General features: G+C 41.0%; 4 protein-coding genes across 11 annotated transcripts in view; 2 read left to right on the top strand and 2 right to left on the bottom strand.

Annotated features, from left to right (window-relative positions):
• LOC138934051 (pseudouridylate synthase RPUSD2) overlaps positions 1 to 5,571 on the top strand; it is a 118,821-nt gene extending 113,250 nt beyond the window's left edge. For 3 of the 4 annotated variants that reach the window (XM_070297439.1, XM_070297440.1, XM_070297441.1), the window contains one exon: positions 48 to 5,570. In XM_070297439.1, coding sequence (XP_070153540.1) covers positions 48 to 824 — 777 coding nt within the window. In that variant the 3' untranslated portion in view covers positions 825 to 5,570. Of the gene's footprint in view, positions 1 to 47 lie in introns of all 4 variants that reach the window. The other variant, XM_070297438.1, reaches the window with a different exon arrangement.
• Nd-51 (NADH dehydrogenase (ubiquinone) 51 kDa subunit) lies at positions 3,790 to 7,469 on the bottom strand. 2 transcript variants are annotated; one of them, XR_011447086.1, is made up of 7 exons: positions 7,311 to 7,469; positions 7,060 to 7,127; positions 6,199 to 6,867; positions 5,873 to 6,105; positions 5,607 to 5,810; positions 5,272 to 5,522; positions 3,790 to 5,069 (listed from the first exon to the last, which is right to left on the bottom strand). XR_011447086.1 is itself a non-coding variant. In XM_070297444.1 (6 exons), the coding sequence occupies exons 1-6, from the start codon at positions 7,357 to 7,359 to the stop codon at positions 5,336 to 5,338; spliced, it is 1,410 nt and encodes a 469-aa protein (XP_070153545.1). In that variant the 5' UTR covers positions 7,360 to 7,469; the 3' UTR covers positions 5,130 to 5,335. The 2 variants fall into 2 exon arrangements, 1 of the variants encoding a protein (XP_070153545.1); XM_070297444.1 differs by lacking the exon at positions 3,790 to 5,069 and having other exon boundaries at positions 5,130 to 5,522.
• A 249-nt stretch (positions 7,470 to 7,718) lies between these two features.
• On the top strand, positions 7,719 to 11,048 carry LOC138934054 (guanine nucleotide-exchange factor SEC12). 4 transcript variants are annotated; one of them, XM_070297446.1, is made up of 5 exons: positions 7,719 to 7,806; positions 8,018 to 8,515; positions 8,700 to 9,076; positions 9,154 to 9,851; positions 9,941 to 11,048. In XM_070297446.1, exons 2-5 carry the CDS (start codon positions 8,378 to 8,380, stop codon positions 10,024 to 10,026), a joined length of 1,299 nt encoding a protein of 432 aa, XP_070153547.1. In that variant the 5' UTR covers positions 7,719 to 7,806; positions 8,018 to 8,377; the 3' UTR covers positions 10,027 to 11,048. The 4 variants fall into 4 exon arrangements, with proteins under 4 accessions (XP_070153547.1, XP_070153548.1, XP_070153549.1 ...); XM_070297447.1 differs by lacking the exon at positions 7,719 to 7,806 and having other exon boundaries at positions 7,878 to 8,252; positions 8,323 to 8,515; XM_070297448.1 differs by lacking the exon at positions 7,719 to 7,806 and having other exon boundaries at positions 7,878 to 8,224; positions 8,323 to 8,515.
• Positions 11,049 to 11,061: 13 nt separating this feature from the next.
• Positions 11,062 to 20,610, bottom strand: Verm (LDLa and CE4_CDA_like_1 domain-containing protein vermiform). The gene is made up of 6 exons (XM_070297443.1): positions 20,548 to 20,610; positions 19,517 to 19,649; positions 18,181 to 18,311; positions 13,813 to 13,962; positions 12,313 to 13,235; positions 11,062 to 12,230 (listed from the first exon to the last, which is right to left on the bottom strand). The coding sequence occupies exons 1-6, from the start codon at positions 20,594 to 20,596 to the stop codon at positions 11,997 to 11,999; spliced, it is 1,620 nt and encodes a 539-aa protein (XP_070153544.1). The 5' UTR covers positions 20,597 to 20,610; the 3' UTR covers positions 11,062 to 11,996.
• Positions 20,611 to 22,995: the final 2,385 nt, after the last annotated feature.

The following is a 22,995-nucleotide window of genomic DNA, read 5'->3' on the forward strand; positions in this document are numbered from 1 at the left end:
GAAAAGATGTAACGAACATACTTACATGTCATGTTTTCACGTTTCAGGTTCACAAGCAATATGTGTGTCGAGTGGAGGGCGAGTTTCCGGAAGAAGAAGTAATTTGTTCGGAACCGATCGAGGTAGTCTCCTACAAGATTGGCGTCTGCAAAGTCTCGGAGAAGGGCAAGGACTGCGTTACGCGCTTCAAGCGTCTTAGTTACAACGGCAAGACGTCCGTAGTTCTGTGCAAGCCGCAAACCGGCCGCATGCATCAGATTCGAGTTCACTTACAGTATCTCGGTTATCCCGTGGTAAACGATCCGCTTTACAATCACGTTGTGTTCGGTCCGCATAAGGGTAAGGGCGGCAACATCGGCAAGACCGACGAGGAGCTCGTCCGTGATCTAATCAGTATTCACAACGCCGAGAATTGGCTTGGCATGGACGGCGATTCCGATATGAGTCTATTCAAGCCGAAACTGGAACTGGAGGAGCGCGTGCTGGGTACAGGCAACGATAAGGATAACGGCTCGTCGCCGTCGTCCACTCCGGGTCTGGTCGAGGATGAGCAACAGCAACCGCAACAGCAGCCGCGACAGCAGGAATCCCTTAAAGTCACCGTAGGAACGCAGACGGGCTCGGAACCGCCGGATTCCAGCTTCGCCAACGACAAGGTTACCGTCGATCCGCACTGCTATGAATGCAAAGTCAAGTACAGGGACCCGAAGCCGTCGGATCTGGTGATGTATCTGCACGCGTGGCGTTACTGCGGCCCGGGATGGGAGTACGAGACGCCGCTGCCCGCGTGGGCAGCGAGTGATTGGGCCGGTGACGATCGATAGTTCGTACGACGAGATCGAGGATGATCGTATCCATCACCATCGCCGTCGTGTCTCGAATCCCCTTTTGAGATATCCTTACCCCGTGCCTTCCATCCGCCAACGAGCGATCTTTTGACCATTGTACACGTACAAATACACGAATACATAAATACTTACGCACACATACACACACGCAATATACGCATACATGCGACGAACAAAGGTACATACCCCTGTAACTCGGCCGTCAGATTTCTCGAGGCTGCGACCCGAGAGAAATGGGATTGCTGGAACAATCTCGTCGTTCGATTTGCATTTCTGCGATTTCTCGCCGTCGATATGTAAATAACAACTTGGCGTGTTATTGTGACGTATCTGGGAGAGCGGAAACAATTTCGAATGCCGCCGTTCGCAGAAATGTATGTTCGATTTTTTAGTTTGTGTGCGTTCTCATTTCGTCATATGTTCTGGCAGAGTCCCCATCGGGCACGAAAATCCCACATGCGGACGAATCTTACGCAGGAAACGATCCGAGACGACGTTATAATATTATGGTATTAATTATAGCGACAAAAGACATCGTTGTATATCGGCCCTATTACCCTGATACTGTCCTGATTTTGCGAGCCAAATAATAAATCAGAGCATCATTATTGTTATTTCAATTCTGTACCGTGGCGTGTTTCGGATTTTACAATCACATTTCTCTTGCGTAAACGAACATGAGATGCGTTATATCTACAAATGCAGCGTAAAGTCACGCCGACTAGCGAAATGTAATAAAGCGCAACGATTGTTCCTAAGATCGTTTCTCTCTGTAACAGCTTTTGAAGAAGACCCTTGTATGGTCAATCGATCAGATGTTTACAAGTCGCAGGACTTCGTTGTAATTTACGGAAGTAAGGGCGTTCTAGTAATCTTTTTTTTTTATCAGAGATATATTGTAATGAATATAGATGATCTGTGATTATATTAATGCGATATTTATCGACCAAAACGTTTTAACGATTGACACGGTTTCGAGGTGATAAAGGCTAAAAATAATTTTCTTTTAATTTTTAATACAATGGAAAAATATAAATAATTAATTAATCCTTCACATTTAATTATAATCCGGACACAGTTCGTGCAAGCGCATCTCTATTTAGTGTATCGCGCACATATATAAATCGTATATAAAAATTATTTATGCGAACGCTCTATAAGCAGACTGAGAGAAATGTATGTTCTCTTAAAACGCGAGTCTCAGCCACTTTTATGTGCGGCGACGATCAAAAAGTCACTGCCACTGGAGCGCGAGACATCCCTAATGCGTGACAGAAGATTGATGCATCTGTCGGAGGTGGCATGGTGGATTCCGATGGATCGTATCGTTCGTCTTGATTTATGACGTACAGAAACATAGAAAGGCTCGCGATCTCTTCTATTTTCTATAGCGACGAGAGTCGCTCGGCTTGCGCGCAACTATTACTCTCCGATCTTGTGGGACATTTTGATTCACGAGAGATATCGCTCGATCCATTTCTCAAAATTCCGTGCTCTTTGCAGAAGCGCAACGTCGTCTTATCATCCAAAAATAGACGACAGTGCGGAGAGTAAGTATTTGACATGTTTCGCTAGCAGCACTCGGTCGCGCGCGGGCGACGTTTCCGAGAGAGGGGCGTACTTGGATAAAATGATCATCGCTGGCTCCGGATTTGACCTCGAGATTGACTCCGGAATGGAACCGAGGTGAACCGGTGATATCGGTTATATTCGCGGCAGCCGCTGTTGCTTTTGGCATCGAACTACTTCGGCACTTTAGTCTGACAGAAGTCAGCTAACTTGGCGATAAATTTATCTTCGCGCTTCGACGACTCGTTCCTGAAACAATTTCAACGAAGCCCTGCGATTTCCGCGTACTATCATATATATTTTAGTGGTATATCGCGCTAATATACTTGTTGCGTGAGAAAGCGAGATTCCGTAGTAAATGTCGTGGATCGAGAAGACGAGTGGAAATAAATAAGGTCGGTATCAATCGTGCATTAATGTTAATAGTGGAATTCTCCGATGCGGTATCGCGATCGTCAGTTTCTTCCTATCGCCTCAAGCTCGTCCGGAATTCGAAACATGTCACGTCGCACGTGCAAGGTCGTATTCTCGAAATCGTAATGATACGCATCGCGCAAGCAATTAGCATCGTTTCCTATTTACTTACACTCATCGATGATGAGAGACCCGCGTTTCCCGATTAAGGAACAGTAGCCTGATTCCCATTCCTATGTGTTGCGAACGTTTTCGCACGATTTCGAGAATAGATGTTTAGAAAACGGGACGACTGCGACCGTGGCGGAGAAGGAGATGGAATTGTATCCTCCTCCTGTGTAAAGCGCAGGTAGGTAGGGGACTAACATATGGTAACCGCGATAGAGAGGCGCGCGTCTATTTTTATGGCAGACATACGTACGTATTAACGCGAAACTGGATGCGTAGTGGCGCAAGCCCAGCGCGACAGAGGTCTCCAACAATATAAACGTGATCTTGCCGAAAGACAGCCAATGATCATGCCAAAGAGCGAGCGACCAGCTTTTAATCATATCGTGCATAATGTACCTAACGAGGCTTCTATAAGAGAGCCTTCTCGAGAAGAAGAAAGCAAAGTGCGGCCTATCCGCGCGGTCGGTGGAGAAGACGGAAAGAAGACAAAACGTTTCGCAACAAGTACAATCCAAAAACGAATAAAATGCAAGAGTGTTATAATTTTATTTTATTATTATAAGCCACGTTCTCGATTGATACCGATATATATTTGAATATATATATACAGTGTATTTCGGAGAGAAATCGATAAATTTTTCCAACATATTCGACAGATTATTCTAAGCAGAAAAATTTGTATGCTATGGATCGATTTGGTTTCATTATCGAGATATCGGAAGTTTAATAAGCTAAAGTTACATATATCATAAATAATATATAATCAAACTTAGTAATTCACTTATAATTTCTCTTTAATTCTCTTGATCAATTTTATGCTATATTATACATTACATTCTTTGTTTAAAATGCCCGAAATGCTCCCGAATACGCTGATAAAATTAATCAGTTTCGGAACACTCTGTATATGTATCTGTATATGTATAGAGAGAGATGATGTAACAACGGACCTATCATAAAAGACAGTGTGTGCGCTTACTAACTCGACCAGGATAGTTCGCCGGAACGGGCGGGCTACCCCGAAAAATGTAACGGCTAGCTTAAATTTTATTATTTAAGTAATTAACGATATAATCTGACAAAAAAAAATCGCAAAAAAGACAGTTCCGATTTTAGCGACGTTAAGGAGCGAAAGAGCGAGAGAAAGAATAGATAGATAATATCTGTTGAACGAATGAGTGTGCTTTTGTATATAAGTATTGTATACGCACATTGTACTGTATCTTTAAAGCCACATTAATTATCCGTACTGTAGTCGGCGGAAACGTTAGCGCTAGCGAATTCTCTTGTATGATGAACGAATAAATGCAAAGTATCGTTCGATAAGAAATGGTGGTGGCGAATATTTCTATCAGACAGCCACGAACGTTCTTACGTTTCGCTCCGAATTTTCCCATAAGTAACGAGCGGATCGTATACATGATTCATGGAGGAGAAAAGGCGGTTCTCCCTGTCCTTCATTCCGAATGCGCGTTTCCGTGGCAAAAATATTTTCCGTTCAATATAGCAGTATCATTTGTCTCATCGTTACCTACATAATATACCGCCAGTGCCGTTACTGTAATTCGTGTAGCTTCGAGCATTCGTAACACGTGCGATGTAACATAATTCTCGCGAAGACTACGTAAAACGGGCGAAGTATGTACGCTGTTTGCATGGGAGAGCGCAAATGTTAGAATATAAATGTTAGTGTTAGGGTTCTAAGTAAATTTGACCGATATTTGAAGATAAATCGAATTTTTGTTGTATTTTGCGCATACGATATCCAACGTTTCTCTCTCTGATATCATATATTTTTCTAGAAATCTAACATCGGCCTGTTGCCTCGCTATTTCATTTTAGGAACATCATTATTGAAGAAGAAGTGGATTGCTCGTGTGATTCACATAGGATTCAATTCCTTAATGGCTACATTAAACCAATCCTGATGTATTACATTACATCAATTTCCTTCGCGCTAAAGCGTCTGAGATATCACATGAATTTTGACCAGAAACACATCGCTTCGCCGACTTTATTCTCCTTCGTAAATGCGTTACGAGCTTCTTGGCCTAATTTGTGATCTTTCTAAGAGAAAAAAATATCTACTTGCGAATCTACGTATGTATATATATATAAATATATAAATTTTTTCTCTTATATTTCTTTATTAATCGAACCATCGAGGCGATCGACAAGCCCGGGTTCGAAAGACATCGTTACATGGGAATCGTGACTATCGCGTGGAAATTCATTTATATACACTGAAAATAAATATATGAAATCTTACCGGGATTGCTCTAAGTATTTTTTTCTCTCTATTATATTTTAATCTCCGGTTCCTATCTTGTTCTTCAATTGGACGCGGCACACTTCTGTTCTTTTAAACGCGCCTCGATCTCTGGCCTGAAGTGTCTGATCAAACCTTGTACGGGCCACGCGGCGCCGTCCGCCAGAGCGCAGATTGTGTGCAGTTCTATTTGTTTCGTGAGCTCCCATAGCATGTCTATCTCGTGCACCTCAGCATTACCTTCCACGAACCTAAGAGAAAAAAGATTATATGTTTGTACAATAAAATCTGGATAACAATTTTGTGCGAATTAACAATTATAAATGCATTCTTACCTTTTTAGTATTTTAAACATCCAACTAATACCTTCGCGACAAGGTGTACATTGACCGCACGATTCGTGCTTGTAGAAACTTATCAAACGGGTGATAGCTTTGATTACATCTGTCTGCTTATTCATCACAATTACCGCAGCCGTGCCGAATGAGCTCTTTACCCTGATGAGATCATCAAAATCCAGCAACACGTTGTCGCATGCACTGAAAAAACATCTCGATCGTGATTTTTGAAGTGTTGATCGCCGGATAATCCGAACGTTTACCTCTTAGGAATGACGGGAGTCGAAGAGCCTCCAGGAATGACACCTAGTAAATTATCCCATCCTCCGATTACGCCTCCTGCGTGCCTGTCAATGAGCTCCCTCAGAGGGATGGACATTTCCTCCTCGACAGTACAAGGATTGTTTACATGTCCAGAGATGTTGAAGAGCTTAGTTCCGTGATTGCGTGGACGTCCAAACGAAGCAAACCATGTTCCACCTCGGCGACAAATTGTCTGTTATAAATAAATAATATTACAAAGATAAGAATACGTAATATAGAAGAGAAAATTACAAAAAAAATCTGTGTATCAGTACGTAATGCATACAGGCGCCACTGCTACAGTTTCGACGTTAGTGACAGTTGTAGGGCATCCAAATACCCCGACATCAGCTGGGAACGGTGGTTTTAGCCTTGGTTTGCCCTGTTTCCCCTCGATGGATTCGATAAGGGCGGTCTCCTCGCCGCAAATGTACGCGCCCGCTCCTCGCAGTATAAATACATCGAAATCATATCCCGAGTTGCAGGCATTCTTCCCGATTAAACCAGCCTGGTATGCCTCAGTTATGGCGACTTGCATATTGGACGCCTCGTTGTAAAATTCACCGCGTATGTAAATGTAAGCAGCACAGGCACCCATAGCACGACCGGCAATCAAGCAGCCTTCCACGAGCTTGTGTGGATCATGACGTAGAATCTCACGATCCTTACACGTTCCCGGTTCACCCTCGTCGCCGTTGATCACTAGATACTTAGGTCTACCGTCCGACGGTTTATTCATGAAAGACCATTTCATTCCGGAAGGAAAACCAGCTCCACCGCGACCTCTCAGACCGGAAACCTTGATCTCATTGATGATCCAATCGACACCTTTATCCAGTATCTCCTTGGTCTTGTACCAGTCGCCGCGGCTCAAGGCACCCTTCAACCGCCAGTCATGCCTGCCGTACAGATTTGTAAAGATGCGATCCTGATCGGACAGGGGCGATCCTTGTTTCTGCAAAGGAAAAAAAAAAAGATGCTAATAAGATGGATATTGACACAGTTTAGCACAGTTTCATGCATTTTAACTTCATGAAACTTTCTATGATTAAAATGAAATAATCGTGTATATTAAAACTATAGAGCAAGATAAAAGATGTAAAAAGCAATTAAAGTGAAATAATTTAATGTTGAAAAAGAGCCTCACCTTTCCTTCCGGAGCGGCATCGGCGAGTGTTCTCTGCTGCTGGTTGCTCAAACTAGATCCGAGGAGACCTTTAAGTAGTGCAAATTTATTTAATTACATAACCTTGCAACTTGTAAAATATGTCATGGCAGATCAAAGTGCCGTTTTCGAACATATACGGAGAAACATACGTTTATTGTTTCATCGCCGGCATTATCGGCGGTTGCTGATAATACGCGTACTTTGCTGACAAACGAATGCTCGAAACTCACCCAATTGTCTCCTCGAAATCTGCAAACAACGCACTATGGCACCTGCCATTTTGCTACCATCTTACATTACAGGGTACAAAGGGTGCGTTCGGGGAGACGCTATTAAGCGGCGTCTACAATAAAGATTTTAAACCCTAAGTTTTAAGAAATTGACTAATCACAATCGAGTATTCTTCTCATACTTGATTGTGATTGGTCAATTTCTTAAGGGTTAGGGCTTAAAATCTCTATTGTAGACGCCACATTAGCGCTAAAAGCGTCATTCTATCTTTGTTATTTATTGAAAGTTGAACGAGAACAGAGCACCCTCATAGCGCTAAAATCGTGCTCTCCGAACGCAGCCAAAGTACAAGTCTGTTCGGCGACAGTGCCAGCTGATTGATTGTGAAATACCCCGCCTGTTTACTCGATCGGCAACGCGATAGTATCGATCATCGATATTTTGATTGAATATATGCAATAATAAGTGTGAAATGACTCTTGTTGCGACTCTCATGTATTGTTAATATGATATTATTGTCTCTCTTATATTGTCAATTGTGGTTTCGAGTAGTTTGACATTTTTAAATGCCTTCTCTGTATTATAATAAGTATTATATATCTTTTTCTTGCGATTTTACTTCTTCATGCATTTTTCTATAATTATCTTCTGCCTTCCCTTTTCTCTGTAAATTACGAAAATAACGGCTATTTTATTTCATTTCTAGAAAGCATAACGGAATGCAATTAGAAGGAAGAAGGAATATCTCCGATGCGTGGCTACACATGTACAGGAATATAATAGTGGCGAAATCTGTTTACGAAAAAGTCAACTATATGTGTACCTCGCTGTTTTGTCGCGCGATCTTACATGTTGTCACTTGATGAGTGGCACGAGTACACGTCGAACGTCGAAATGCGTGCCGTCGTGGCTTGTTAGTAATCGTCCTGTACGAGACGATGGTACGCGGATGTGATGTGTATAGGTGCGATCCTGGACGGTACTGATCCCTCACTCTCTTTCCCTCCTCAGAGAGAACGAAACGCGTACATTAATTGGACGACGAGAATCGAGAATCTGTAGTATCATGCCTTCCAGAAGGAGCAAAGGCGGTCTTCTGGCCAGGGTGAATTTTCCCCTGTATACCGTACAAATGGTAACCAACAGGCACATTCTGGTGGGAGGCGGAGGCGGTTCCTCCAAGACCGGGGTTGCTAATGGATTTGTGAGTTTACAGATTTTTTAACAAGTTGCATTTATGTTAAAATGATTGATAACTTGGACCTGAGTAGGTCATTATGTTATGTAATTTTTTTAATACATTGATAAGATGTTGACAACAATCCTATCAGAATCTTGCTAAATGTTAATTGTGTAATTCATATTGATTATGAATGCTTGTGTTGTAGGAAATTTTTGAATTGTCACACAATGGAACGCACTTTGTTGCCGAAGAAGTAACCAGGCACGAGACTGGTCCCAGTGTCGTCATGAATTGTGCTTCGCACAGGAGTGACAATAAGACATGGATTGTTGCTGGTCAGGAGAGTCACTGTCAACTCTATAATGCAAAATTTAAGTTGATAACTTTGGAGAATGGAGAATTGATCAAAACGCCGACAGTACATAAGAATGATCTTAGACACAGAAAAAACAGTGAAAAAGTTGAGGAATCTCAATCACAAAAGGAGAAGATAGAAGAAATCAAAGACAACAATTCCAGTGTCAAAAGCAAGAAATTGCACTTGATCCTTGAACCTGCTGGCAGCGTACAGACAACTTTTGGGTAAGATATTTTTTTGCATTTATTACATTAAGTAATTACAAGAACTGATTTATAATGAGAATATTTTTTTCTTACAGGGATGGTGAACCTTTACAGAGAGTTGTCAGAGTAAACATTCAAGGGAAAAGTATAGCTACAGGTGGCACAGATGGTACAGTTAGATTATGGAAATTTCCACTACTGGACAAATTATACGATCTTGGCACACATGGGAAGGAAATAGATGATATAGATTTCAGTCCTAATGACAACCTGCTGGTGAGCATTGCTAAGGACGGAAAGGCCTTTGTGTGGAATATAGAGAGCAGAGAGAGCAGAGAGCTCAGTTGGGAGCCACCGGACAATATCAAGTACATGTACAAAAGATGTCGATTCAGGAAATTGATAGAAGACGAGAAAAAGAATGATCTATTTATGCTTACTAATGCCGTAGCGGTGAAGAATCCTAGTTTTCTTCAGTTGTGGGACACTAATACTGGTGTAATAACCAAATCTGCTCCATACAAGGAGGCGCTGTCTGCTCTGGCTGTTTCTAATGACGGTAAATTCGTGGCCGTCGGCACGATGTTCTCGGGCAGCGTTGACATATTCGTGGCGTTTAGCTTGAGAAAGGCGCTTCACGTTCCTGGAGCGCATAGCATGTTTGTGACTGGTCTAGAATTCCTACCAACAAACAGTCAACTGAACGGCGTCGCGATCACCAATAACACAGAGACCGCGGTCGTTAGTATCTCCGTGGACAACAGGATCTGTATACATAGCATACCATTCAGACGTAAGTATATCAGCAAAGAAATTGTCTATTGATGTTATCTTTAAAAGCATGCTTATGAAAAGTAACGATCTTTTTCTCTTATACGTCAGATACACTGCCATTTTGGTTCGTTATCATGCTGATAATCTTATGGATGTGCGGTGCATTCATCTTCTGCAGCTATCTCGGTATATGACCTACGAAATGTGTGATCAAAACAATGAAGTAGGATATTATTTTCTTCTAATCATCATTTTAGATCGATCATTGTTCGCGCGAATAAAAGATTAAAAATAAATGAAAACCCGAAATTTAACACACGATTCATTCGTACGAATACATAAAACGGTGAGAGCTCAAAAATCTTACATACATAAAACGAAATGTAGAAATAAAAACAGATGTACGACGACATTTTGTTCATAAGATATAATTAACTGACGGAACATACCGAGTGCACTATAACTATGGATACGCAGAGCATTAGAATAGGAATATTCTCGGATCGTTAAGCAATTAAGATCGGCGTTCAATTTCTGAACAATAGTTGTATTTGTCATTGTACACAAGATAGATCTTGTCATTGTACACAAGATAGATCATCGTGCAATTTAGATATAGACGTGACGTCGGTCGAAGTGCTACTGTGATAAATAAATTACATTAGAGTGCTTATAACAGATTGGAGCCGCACTAATTAGCACATTGATGTACATATAGATTACATTTTATCAATTTTTAATTGCGCAGAGGCAAGGATTTATATAAATAATGCGTTGCGTCGCGATTGTATCTTTTTCGTACATATACATTTAAACACAGTTTTATTTATATGTATATTATTATATAATTCAAGATTTCTTCACGTTTCATATACTTGCTACGTGAATGACCAACTCGTTTCTCTCTTTTATATCATAGATGGAGATATAATATAATATGTATTTATATATCACTGATTCTATATTCTTTCCTAGTTATTTGATTGTATTTTCTTTATAAAATACATGACATATGTTAAAAAAGATAGTCGCTCGATGCTAATTTGAGACAGTTAAGGCATCTGTCAGAGTTCCGTTCCGAATGACCATTTTGGCTGCGTCGGGTGAAGTCGAAAATAATTTTAGATATCAGAATTGACATTTTGTATGATTCATCTTATACTTATTTATACCCAGGAATAATAAATAATTTAATAAATGCTTAATTCAATGAATAAATAATCCAGGATAAAGGAAGGGAGGAAAATAGAGTATAATAGCCGTTTGTTTTTTCTACGCGTACGGTTTTTATTCGGAAATATTTTTAGATTACTAAAAATTACTTAGATTTTCGCGCGTGGCTTAAATTCTAAGGAATACATGTTCAAAGAGTGGCACGAGATGGTGTATATTTATTTTTTATTTCTCGCTCTATTAGAGCCACGAGAGTCTATTGTCGTCCCGCATACACGCGCTTCTAAAAAACAACGAGGACTTGAATCGGCAAGAGGGAGGAGGAGGAGGAGAGAGAGAGAGCAGAAAGAATCCGTTATGGTTATTTACAAGTGGAATGTTTTCATGGGTCGTTTCGCCCTCGTCGACGAGCATCGCGATCCTCGCGAGAGGCGTCGACGCGTCGTTCACGAACGAGCTCGCGTTTCGTGGCTGCGGAGAAAAGAGACAAGACCTGCTTTTTCCTCTTTCGCAAGTCTCATCGGCGATCGTGTACAAGAGATCGATTCGCGACGCATCCTCGCGATCGCATCGCGACTTTTCCTTTCCTTCTTATTCAGCGCGATTCTAATTTACATAAATAATAATAATAGTCGAGACTGTCGCGGACTCGGAGAAACCTGGCGGGGACGCCTGTTCGAGAGTAGAATGTGCCTCGCTCTACTTTACGTATTCGTTTAACGATTCTATTTTCGACCAAGGTGACGCTTTCTAATCGCGATAAAGTGATTTCATGATCGCGCTTCGAGAATTCTCACGCCCGTTGTCGCGATTGTTCTTTTCTTCCGTTTTCTTTCTAGAGTCACGCTCTCAATCCCGGCTAATCACAGGCGATCGGCGGCGCGCGATTTCAGCGTTATCACGTTGATGTGATTAATCGACAGTCATCTCCGAACGATCTATTTAAAGATCGAATCGCGCAACCGGCGTCGCTCGTCTCGCGGATGATGGATCACTTCCTCGCGGAGAAGCCGTCGCCGGTTGGGTCCAGCAACCACGGATAGTTATTGGGACACTCCATGCAAGTGAAGAGACGTAGGGTTTCGCCGGGCAGCTCTCTAGTCGTCAGAGGACAAGCATTGGGCAGCGAGCAATAGGGTAGACCCTTCTCATCGCAAGTCTCCTTCCAGTCCTGGAAGTCTCTGAGCGCGGAGAGCTCAGTGGGCTGCTGCATCCACTTGATCACCTGGCGGAAGGACAATTAAAATATAGAAAAACCTGTTTTACATGAAGACATTAACAGCGAAGCGAATCGATCATTCTCTCACCTGGACCATGGTGACAAAGTACACGTCGCTCCTGGCGATCATTTCTTCAATAAACTTGATCAGTTCGTCCTTGTATTCCTTCTTGCTCTTTAGCCAAGACGCGTGAAAGTGCAGACCAAGCGGTGCCCGGTTTGTATTGAAATGTCTGTTGAAGTTATGCCTGAGTAGACGGGCAAACTGTTCGCCGCTCTGTATGTTGGAGCATGAGTCGACCATATGACAACCTGGCAGCGACTCGTCGAAGGTCGGATCATCTCTACGATCCAACTCATTCATCACCATCTCCCAGACCGGATGCGACCTCGATGGACAGTTGCCGCCGTTACCGTTACACTTGTGAGGCATTCTGAAGTATAGAGTGTACGGCCAGATGGGTACACGTCCTAAGGACGCAGTGATGGACGCGTCGTATACGAAGAACTGATCGGCCATCATCTCGAACTGTTTGTTACCGCCAACTCTGAGGTAAGGAGCGCGCATACCAATGATGGAGCCGTCGGTGATGTTGGCGAAACGCTCGATGATCAACCTGGCACCGGCCATTTCGGCCAGCCAGTCGTCGTACGATCCCTGACTCCAGTACTGCGGATCCTCTTTATGCGTCAACGAGAAGACGGCGATCTCGTGACCGCGTCGGTGAAGATCCTGCACGGCCGAATAATTGGTATACTTGTGCGAGACGAAGAAGGTACCGCGGATCTGGCAGCCGTTCGGATTTTGACGTTGTCCGTTGAAGATCTCCTCGTACAGATCGATGTTGTCGACGTTTACGGCGCCGTTGAATGTGATCGTGATCATTTGCGGCACTTGTTGAGGATCGATGTTACCGGGGATGCGAGTACCATCGGCGGAACAGTAACAATCGGGCAGGACGCATTGCGTAGGATCACAATCGGGAGCGCGATTAGGATCGGTCTCTACGGCTGTAACGCAGGTTTATATTTAATAACGTGTTTTTAAGTATTTAAAGTATTTAAAAAAGTTAGCACTTTTTTTTATTTAATAAAGTTTAAAAAAGTCGCCCCTCCTCCCTCCCGTGATTTTTTGTCGTCAATATTAAAATGAGCGTATGAAAAGCATTAATATATGAAAAGTTAATAGCAATTTTCATAATAGATGAAACATATCAAAGCTAATAAAAGCGTATGATATATACATACACGCTAAAAGATGCCATCTTTAATAAAAAAAATATTGTCTCGATTGATTGAACTTTAATGATTGTGAATAAATTTAGAAATAAAGAAAAATGGATTTTCATGCTGGGTAAAGATCGTTGAAAAATCGATTTATACATCAATGAATAAAAATCTGCCTTTAAATACAATAAATACACTGCCTTTCTGTAAAAATCGCTATAAATTTATCAATAAATCTACTCCGATATACAATACTATGACAATTACGCTCGACGAGTTTTATATGATTCAATTATATAATAAATGAAATCGTCTCGTCATTACAATCGTATTATGGAATGAATATAATTGCGACACTTACTGCAGGCGTTCTCGTCGGACTCGTCCTTGCAATCGGGCGTGCCGTTGCAGAAGAGATCCTTCTCGATACACTCGCCGTTTCCGCACGACAGCTTTCCGTCCGAGCAAATGGGTTCGTCGGTCTTGAGGATGGGCAAGACTTTACGCGGCTCTGTAAGAAACGCAATTATCCATTGGATCTCTTGCAAATTAGCCACCGTTTGAGCCACGCAACGTTCAGAAATTCATCAAATATCAATAGAATGACCAATAAAACGTCTGATGTGACAAAGCGTCTATTGTTTTTTTCAAATCGACGATCAACGCGATTTAATCACATATCATCAAAGTCATTATCGTCAAATTTCATCGAAGCGCAATCTTCTTGATCAAAAATCGCTTAATTAATTTTAATAGACACCGTTAATTATACCGAGATAAGTTTCATAAGAAACATTTTCGTGGCCAGCTATCGAATATTAATATGAATTCTTGTCGCAATCGGCGCTCTGTAAAATTCACGCAAACAGCCAGGGGTGTGATTGAGGCAATCAAGATTTCGTAATAGACACTTTACGCCCAGCTACTGCGCGAGATTGGATCTCATTGATGGCTGTGTCGGTGTTCTATATAATTCAGGTGATTCAGCTGCAGGTGTAATCAAGGCCCGAACGCCATTATCTCCCGTTTATTTACACGCAGCAGCGTAGGAATCGTGCGTGCGTAGATACTTAAAGAGTAATGTAATAAACGCAAAATATGCATGTATAACACATTGTTAAATCGAAGGGATCGTGCTGAATTAATTCGTGCCACCCAATTCCCGCATTCTACTTCAACAAACAATGCCATACATTAAATCTCTACTATGTGTATATTTTCAATAGATGTAGTGACGGAATATATATACAGGTAGTTCAAGAGGAGATCTCGAGCTCTCGCGGTTCTTCTCGCAAAAGGGAAAAGAAACGTTTTTGACGAACGCGTTCCTACGCCACTGCTTCTCGAGATGGCTTTTTCCAGTTGATCCTCCATCGGAATGGCTTTCGTCTCGTCTCGCGTTTGTCGTCCCTTTCGTTTACTTTTGTTCTTAGTCTTTTTCTTTTTCTTTCTTTTTTTTTTTTACACTTGTCTATATTTCGTCGGTCCGTCAACGCGTAACAGCTTTTCGTTCGTTTTCAACTGTCCACGAAGAATGTATGTATATGTACGTCTGGTTCTCTAACTTCCCTCTATTCGCAGAAAGACAATTTGTCTTTCGCTCGACGAGCGACTTGAAAATAAACTTTGACTCGGCGTTTATCTGCCTCTTCGACTTGCAGCGATGCACGCGAGTCGTTATTCATGTATATGAGAAAGACGTAGCGAGAAAGAAAAATGAAGAGAGAAAGAGAAAGAATGATTAAAAAAATGAATTTTAAAATGTTTGTGCGAGAGAAACGGAGAAGAGCGAGAATGTTGGAAGATGAAATGAGAATGTGAAGCAGCATGAGAAGTACAAAAGGAGAAATGGCTATATATATCGATTGACGCGAAAAATAATCGTCCCATATAATTGCATTTCATATCTTTCTTGTTAAGAAATAAGCATCTTTTGCTTTTGGCAATATTTGCCGAAATACATCGTTTTCGGAATATCTCATTCTTTAATACGCCAATATAATGCGTTTGCTGTCTCTTGATTCTTTGTATAAATAGTTTTTCGTTTAAAAATTCCGTTATAATTATACTTAATATTTATGATTTTATAAAAGAAAATATTTAAAAGAATGAAATTAATAAAAATAAAATTTTAACTGTTTTATATTACATAAATGTGAATATTCAAATTAATTATAACAGAATTACTAAAATTTGTACAAAGAATTATTTGTACGAAGAATCAAAAAACAGCAAATGCATTAGTTTATTAAAAAATGAAATATCTCGAAAACAATGCATTTCTGGAAGTTTTCTTTTCAAAGAAAAAAGATATATTTATTTTTTTAACAAGAAATACGGTAGTATTGATCTGTACCCTTATACAGGACATCTTGTATAAGTATGTGTATCAAGACTTTAATTTTTTTTTTTTTATCTAGATATTAATAATTCTCTTACGTATGTATATACATTCTTAGTTTGAGCGTTATCGCTTTTAATTCGAGAGAAAGCGTTCGACGCCCTGGGTGCCGATCGCAGCTGCGACAGATTGTGAAAGGGACGCGAAAGAGTCTCTCGAAGCTATTTTTCGTCATCCTTCATCCAGTCGTAAAACGAAGATTATTGACGAAGAAGAGAGAAGTCTCCCGCGGCGGGAGATTAACGATCGAGAATTGACTACGCGCGCGTTTCGAGATTTCAGTAGTAAAAGACAATCGATCGGACGGGACTGGCCGAGTAGCGAGAAGCTCGTATAAGGAGGCCAGATCCGCCGAAGCGAAACCGATCTGGATGCAGAGAGAAAGATCGGCGAGCGAATGCGTGCAACCTCGTACCTAGAGCGAACGTCAGATGCGGATTGGGAGGAGGGGAAGGGAAATTGGAAGGGGAGAGCGTTACATGTGTTAGAAAATCATTGCGTGCCAATGTTGAATGAAAGAGTTCGTGACATTTGAGATTTACATCGACGAGCGATAGCGATACGATGCGAAATATACAGTCGAGATCTCTTCCGCGATTTCATTAATTTATTTATTGAATTGTTTAATTAAGGACAATTCGTGATACCGGAATTAATTTGTCCAGTGTCCGCGAAGCTGGATACTATTCGATGCGAGCGTGAAATTGAAGCGCAGCGATGCGTTAAATAGAATTACGTTTTGAAACACCGGTGCAAATATAGCGATTATCGTCGATGTAGAAAGATTATCAAAGCGTGAATTGCAGAATATGTTTGCGTAAACTTCATTTTATCGCGATAATCCCTCACGACGAAATGACTTAGTTAACGCGAGGATCTGCTTACTCGATGATCGACTTGGAGCATTATCGCTCAAAATTAACTGTCTTCAAGCTCGCAAACGAGATATGTCTGATACATATTTACGAGGTATTTCGCTGTCGTTCTCGCGAGGGAATAGTGTCGTAACGCGGAAATGTACTGATCTTCCGCGTACACGCAATTCGATGTCAACGATTTAACGATAGGCCGATATTAAACAAATCTGGTGAAAATTTGAATTGGAAGAGACTAGACAAAAATACGAGAAAAGAAAGATTTTATATTTTAATATTTAAATTTGTTCATTTAAATTTATTTAAATATGTTGTAAAAAAATTATCATCAGTAGAAATTGCCTCACGTGGCAAACGAGAGAAATTCTTCCAGATGGAGAGGAATATTTTTATCCGAGAGATTATATATAATAAAAAAATATATATTATATATAGATATATACTCTCTCTCTCTCTCTCTCTCTCTCTCTCTTTCTCTCTCTTTTTATTACAATTTATTTAATAATTATAATTTTTTAATAATTTAAAAGAACAACGATTTGAAAATTACGAATAAAAAAAGAATTCCGGTTTCTTTGTCCAATCCCATTGGAAAGTGCAGTTTTGTTAGTTGTACGCGGTGAATCGTGAATATCGCATGAGAAAAATAGTATGATAAGGTTTCGAGGATTCGAAACCGGGTTAGCTCGCGATGTTCTCGCGATCGTGGCGTCTCTAAAGAGTTCTCGTTTCGTTTCCTTTCTCGCTCGAGACGACGAGACGCACTTTCGCTGATAATCGAAACCAGTCTCATCGAATCGCCTCGGAATGAAAGTGATCGGACGGGGAATTGGCGTGTCGATAACGTCTCTGAAAAGTATCTGGATACTCAGATAATTTCGATCGTTAATCTAGCCACTCTCAAAGTTCAAGTCCCCTTTCCTCCTCTCCCTTTCAGACCTTTTCCGCGCGATTCGTTTACGCAACGGACGGTTGTGCAATATCTCGAATATATCGATTAAGAAAGAATTTCTTATCGATAATTGGGTAACGGACTTGTTGAAAAAATAAAATAAAAATTCCATTTTCAACGAGAAGTTTTCAGAGACGCTCAGGGGATCGCTACGCATCGCGAACGGGATTGCAAAAGGTGCGCGAAGAAGACGATCTCGTGCGTTAGTTCTAACGATATATGCGGATGGTGCGTGCTACGTTGCGAGTCTACTTAGTCAAGGAATCGGCGATGTACGAGCACCGCCGTCGTCGTCGCCGACCCTCCGACTTACTCTCGAGCTTGTCACAGTTGGTGACTTTGCCCTTCCAGTCGCAGGTCTGTTTGTCCACGTCAAAGGCCAATCCGCTGGGGCACGTGATTTGCTTCAGGCCGGACCTTGTACACCTGACGGAACCGGGACAGAAAACAGAGGGTGCTTGCGTGAGTCTAACGTGGGAAAAAGACGTAATGTTCGCTTACTCTCGAGCTGATCGCAATTCTTTACGTTCGTCTTCCAGTCGCAAGTCTGCCGCTCGATGTCGAAGGCGAGACCCGTGGGGCACCGTACCGTCGCCAGCCTGGTCACGCCGATCTCGGTGGCCTTGTCGCACCTAGGATCACATTCTCACATTCGCACAAGATCCTTTTCGCGCAAAACGCAAAGCGTCCGCAACGCTCGATTCCGCTTCGCTTTACGAAATGCCACAAGCGCAAAATACAATGGGAGAGAGAAACAAAGCGTTTGAAATAAACAAACCGTCTAAGTGCATTGAGTTGTTATAAACCAACCGTAAACTATTGTTATATGAATACGTTATATGTTACGTAATATGAACGAGTAATGCACCGTTTACATTCTTCTCTCTCTCTCTCTCTCTCTCTCTCTCTCTATTGTATTCTATTAAAATGATTTTAATTTTTGATATAACCTCGTATATATTCGAGTGAATTAAAATAGTCGAATAAAAATGAAAGAATATTAATAATGCTATTATTATGCAACAGAGGCAAGCTCTTCGTGGCAGTTACGAAAAAAAAAATTAAATGACAGAAGTTTTTCAACAGGTCTCAGTTTTGCGCCAACTGGATTACCTTGAATTCTGGAAAATCTTAGGATGCGATCAAAACATTCAGTCACATCCTGAATCAATAAGTGAAACAGTCGATGCTATTTATATTAATAAATGGCTTATCGTCAACCGCATTCTCGGATTATTATGCCTGTTCTGTCAAAACTGGATGTCCTTGAGATTTATATTTTTTGCGTAAAGGATGTTGCGAAAACGCAATATGCGCTTCTTGCATTTCGTATATAGAGGGAAACGTATTTTAGAAAATTTTAACAAAATTCTGTAAAACGTCTAAGTAATGAATAAATAAGATTAACGCGAGATTAAAATCGGCGCGCGAGCCGGAGAAAGTTTCCTCATATAACGCAAGTTTAATTACTTGCCGGCGACCTGTAGAGTTAATGGAACAAGTCGAGGTGCACAGGCGGAACTGAGTCAGCTAAGTGAGCGAGTTTCTTTATTCAAAAAACGATTCACACCTTGCGCGATCCCGTTCACCCGCAGTTTTTTACTGTAGATTAAACGTTGCATTATATAAGGTAACATATAATTGCAATAATACAAAGCAGACAAGTCGCCAAGGTTTTGCAAGTTATTGAAAAGCGACGCCGAAAAAGTTTTCCTTACTCTCTCTGCGTAAAACGATAGAAAAAAGACATCGTGTAAAAAGTTATCTCGCGTTCGGGATGTCGAAGTTGCTCGATCCGATCCTGCATTCGCGGATAGAATAACGAGACACAGCTTACCTCACTACATCGCGACAGTCCCCTTCAAGGCTCAAGCGAAAGTACTCGTCACCCGGCCTGTCCTGACAAAGTTCCTCGGCGTTTGCGTCAATCCCGTCACCGCCATCTTCATCTTGTGCCCTGACCTGTGTCGCTGCATCATAAAAATATAATTTATTAATTAACAAACTCATATCGTGAATTATTTAATTAGTTTTCGGTTCAAAATTCGTTTTTCTTGCCGTCTCATTTAATAGCTAATCAATGTTTTATTATATAGACAAAATGCGATTACACGATTCGGTATAATAAGAGAGTATATCTGTTGATAAACAATTTTAATAATCTTTTTGTCTTTGGACAGCAGAGACTTTTCGGAGTATTTTTTGCGAATATTTTCGATAGATAGTGATGTGTACGCGTTCGTAAAAATTGGGAGCGGTCAACGTGATCGAAGGTTTCACATACCAATCGAATGTGACATTTCGCGCCGGGACCAAAGCGCAGGTGAATTCGATTAATCGTTGAAAATGTCATGATCGGGTCACGACATGGAGCGCGCGCTTTGCGATCGGCGATCGAAGGAGGGGTCAGTGAACTCCGGTAGAAGTAGAAAGTCTTGGAAATGTCAGGGCAACGAGGGGGAAAGTGACAGTTCTCTAAAGTGAGTTCTATCTTTTTCTCCCATTTCGGAAATATATACGATTAATGTCGATTTCGAAAATTCTCTCTCTCTCTCTTCATCATTTCTAATTTTAATTTATTTTCCAATATATTTTTCTCGATAATATTCAATCGCTCTTATTGGGCAATATTCTATTAATAATCTCTTTTAATTTGAAAACTAATTTCTTACAGTTTCAGCGATGCGTCAGCGCTTGCTTCATCAATTTTGACATACTCGACGTGGATTGGGTAAGATTTGAAAATTAAATTTCAACATGATCGAGAGAGAAACTTTAAATAATGCAATTTTAATAGAAGCGAGGAAATCGAGACGCGCGAGAGATTTTCGCAGACGGTTATTAATTACACTTACAAATTGTACTTACCAACAAGTAGACACAGGGATCCTAGCAAAAATATCAACTTCGGCGACATCGTCGTCGTCGTCGTCGTCAGGACAGAGAGCGTCTGAACAAGCCGCGCCCTCTCCACCCCTCTATATGTGCACCACCACTCCTGCCCACTTCATCAGGGAAGACTTTCACCTTCTGCTTCGTGCTGCCACCTTTCAGGTGAGCATCAGGTAAACGGCAGGAGCGAAGTACTTGCTGATCTTTAGAAAAGAAGCCAGCGAGCAGCGGAAGAAATCCAGCCTCCCTCTTCTCTCCATGATTGAAAATTTAACTTAGAATTAAAAATTTTTAAACTATAAAAATTATTACACGTCTATGAAGATTGTTTGTTGCAATGTTGTAATGGAAATTATTATAATAGCGTTCTAATATCATCGGTTTAATTTGGTTTGGATGAAAATATTTGAACAAAATATATATATCCGTTTTTAAATATTTAATGACTTTGATCATTGAATATTGATGCCAGAAGCAACAAAGATTTAGTGTTTCTGGATGGGTGGACACGCGGGATAGAATTATTCGCTCGGATTTTATTTTCTCTATCTGGCTCCTTCGAAAACCTTTATTTACTCCTTATTTTTGTACCGCTGATTCTTGTCCCAATACAAGGACTCTATTTTTAACTTGACTAGATCAACGACTAGTGGCTTTTTCCTCGAACAAACTGGCATTAGAAATGCTGTTATAGTCTGAAAACTGGATTCAGATAATCCCGAGTTTTTTAAAAAATTCTAGAAACTTTATATTTAAACAACGCGATCGATCATTATCTTCGCAATCGAGCGTTATCTCGTTTAACAAATATCCAAGGTTCAAGCCGTGACTTTGTTCGAAGAGAAGTGAAAACGGGACCTTTTATAAAGTTTCTTTTTTACGATCGTCACGAAGACGTTACGAGGCCCGCGACATCTTGAACGCGACCGCGAATGAAGCCTGAAGTGCTCGTAAACCTGAGAAAGTATCTCTCTTGCTACATTACTTTCATCGGGAACTGCGTTTAAGTTGGACCTGAAGTTTGGGAGGCGCGATATTGTGGGAAATAGTACATTTGATGTGTGACATTATAAAAGATCGTGTTACGCTCGAGAACGGGAAGAGAAAAGTCATCTCGGCGCGAGGAAACACTATAATTTCGCATACGCGATCGCGGAATATCGTTCTCAGTTTGTAAATATTAATTACTAGTAATATTAAATACGTAACCACGTGAGATGTGAATCCTTCCGGAAGTAATAGCATGTGCATGCCCAGCGAGGCGCGTATAGTTTCCGCGTGTCGAGAGGGTTTTAACCTTTCACAAATTTTTCATGGCGCTCCAGGCAAAATGTATCCTCTCGAAACAACGAGATGTGCATTTTGATGGAAAATCGAAAAATTTTCGAAATATATTTTAACAAAAGCGAACGCGCCAAAGGAGAGGGAGAGATATCTGTTTTTCTGGTATTAATCTAACAAACGTTTACAATAACAATTAACATCAATCAAAATTTAGATTACGAGCGAGAGGATCTTTATGTGCGTGTTGCAAAAAAGATACATATCCTCTTTAAAGACGATGGATTGAAAGAAAGATTAAACTTATATACACGAAATCAGGCAAGTAGCACAAAATCGGATATTAATCAAAATTCAGATTACGATCGAGGGGATTTTTACGCGTGTCGCAAAAAAATAAAGATTCTCTTCAATGACGATGGATTGAATGAAAGATCAAACTTATATACACATATTCAGACAGACACGAAATCGCGTATTGAACTCGCTCTCTAGCGCGAAAGATCTCGCTTCCTACTTGATAACTGTACACCTCAAAGTATACGCTTAACTTGCTATACAAGAATTACACAACGTTAATCGCGTTGAGAATTCAAGCGATTATAACGCGTATTATAAGTAAATTAAAAGTCATTATAAAAGATTAATAAAATTCCGTCTCACGCACGCACACAATCAGCGAGAATTAATTTCCTCACATATTACACCTTTTCGTTACGTAATTGGGAAAAGACATGCATTTGCCCCGCCAGTTGATCGAAATAGTGGTACAGGTCGGCAATAATCGGACACATGCGGTCGACGTGATATAATGCATAATTATTTCACGCGTAACACGACACTCGTGTGCGGGAACTCTTTCTCTTGGCGTGATCTCTCTTTCTCTCTCTGCGCGAGAAGGGGTATAATTTTATAATTTATTTCGGCGATGTTGTCCTCGGGGCATTGTGTGCGCGACACGGGAGGATCCAGTGGCATTTCTAAACGCGCGTTCGAGCCGAGTCCTTGGCGAGATGCACAAGCGTGGAGATGCCGACGGGGGCACACGTTCACCGTACACGAGCGCGTATAATAAATATGGGGAACCGTGCGGGAAACCAGTTTTCGTATTTCGTATGTAATATACAACCTGGCCTCTCTCTC

Source organism: Polyergus mexicanus, unplaced genomic scaffold, assembly GCF_030449975.1.
Source record: "Polyergus mexicanus isolate NDT 795.1 unplaced genomic scaffold, iyPolMexi1.0 SCAF_6, whole genome shotgun sequence".
Classification (NCBI taxonomy): Eukaryota; Metazoa; Arthropoda; class Insecta; order Hymenoptera; family Formicidae; genus Polyergus; species Polyergus mexicanus.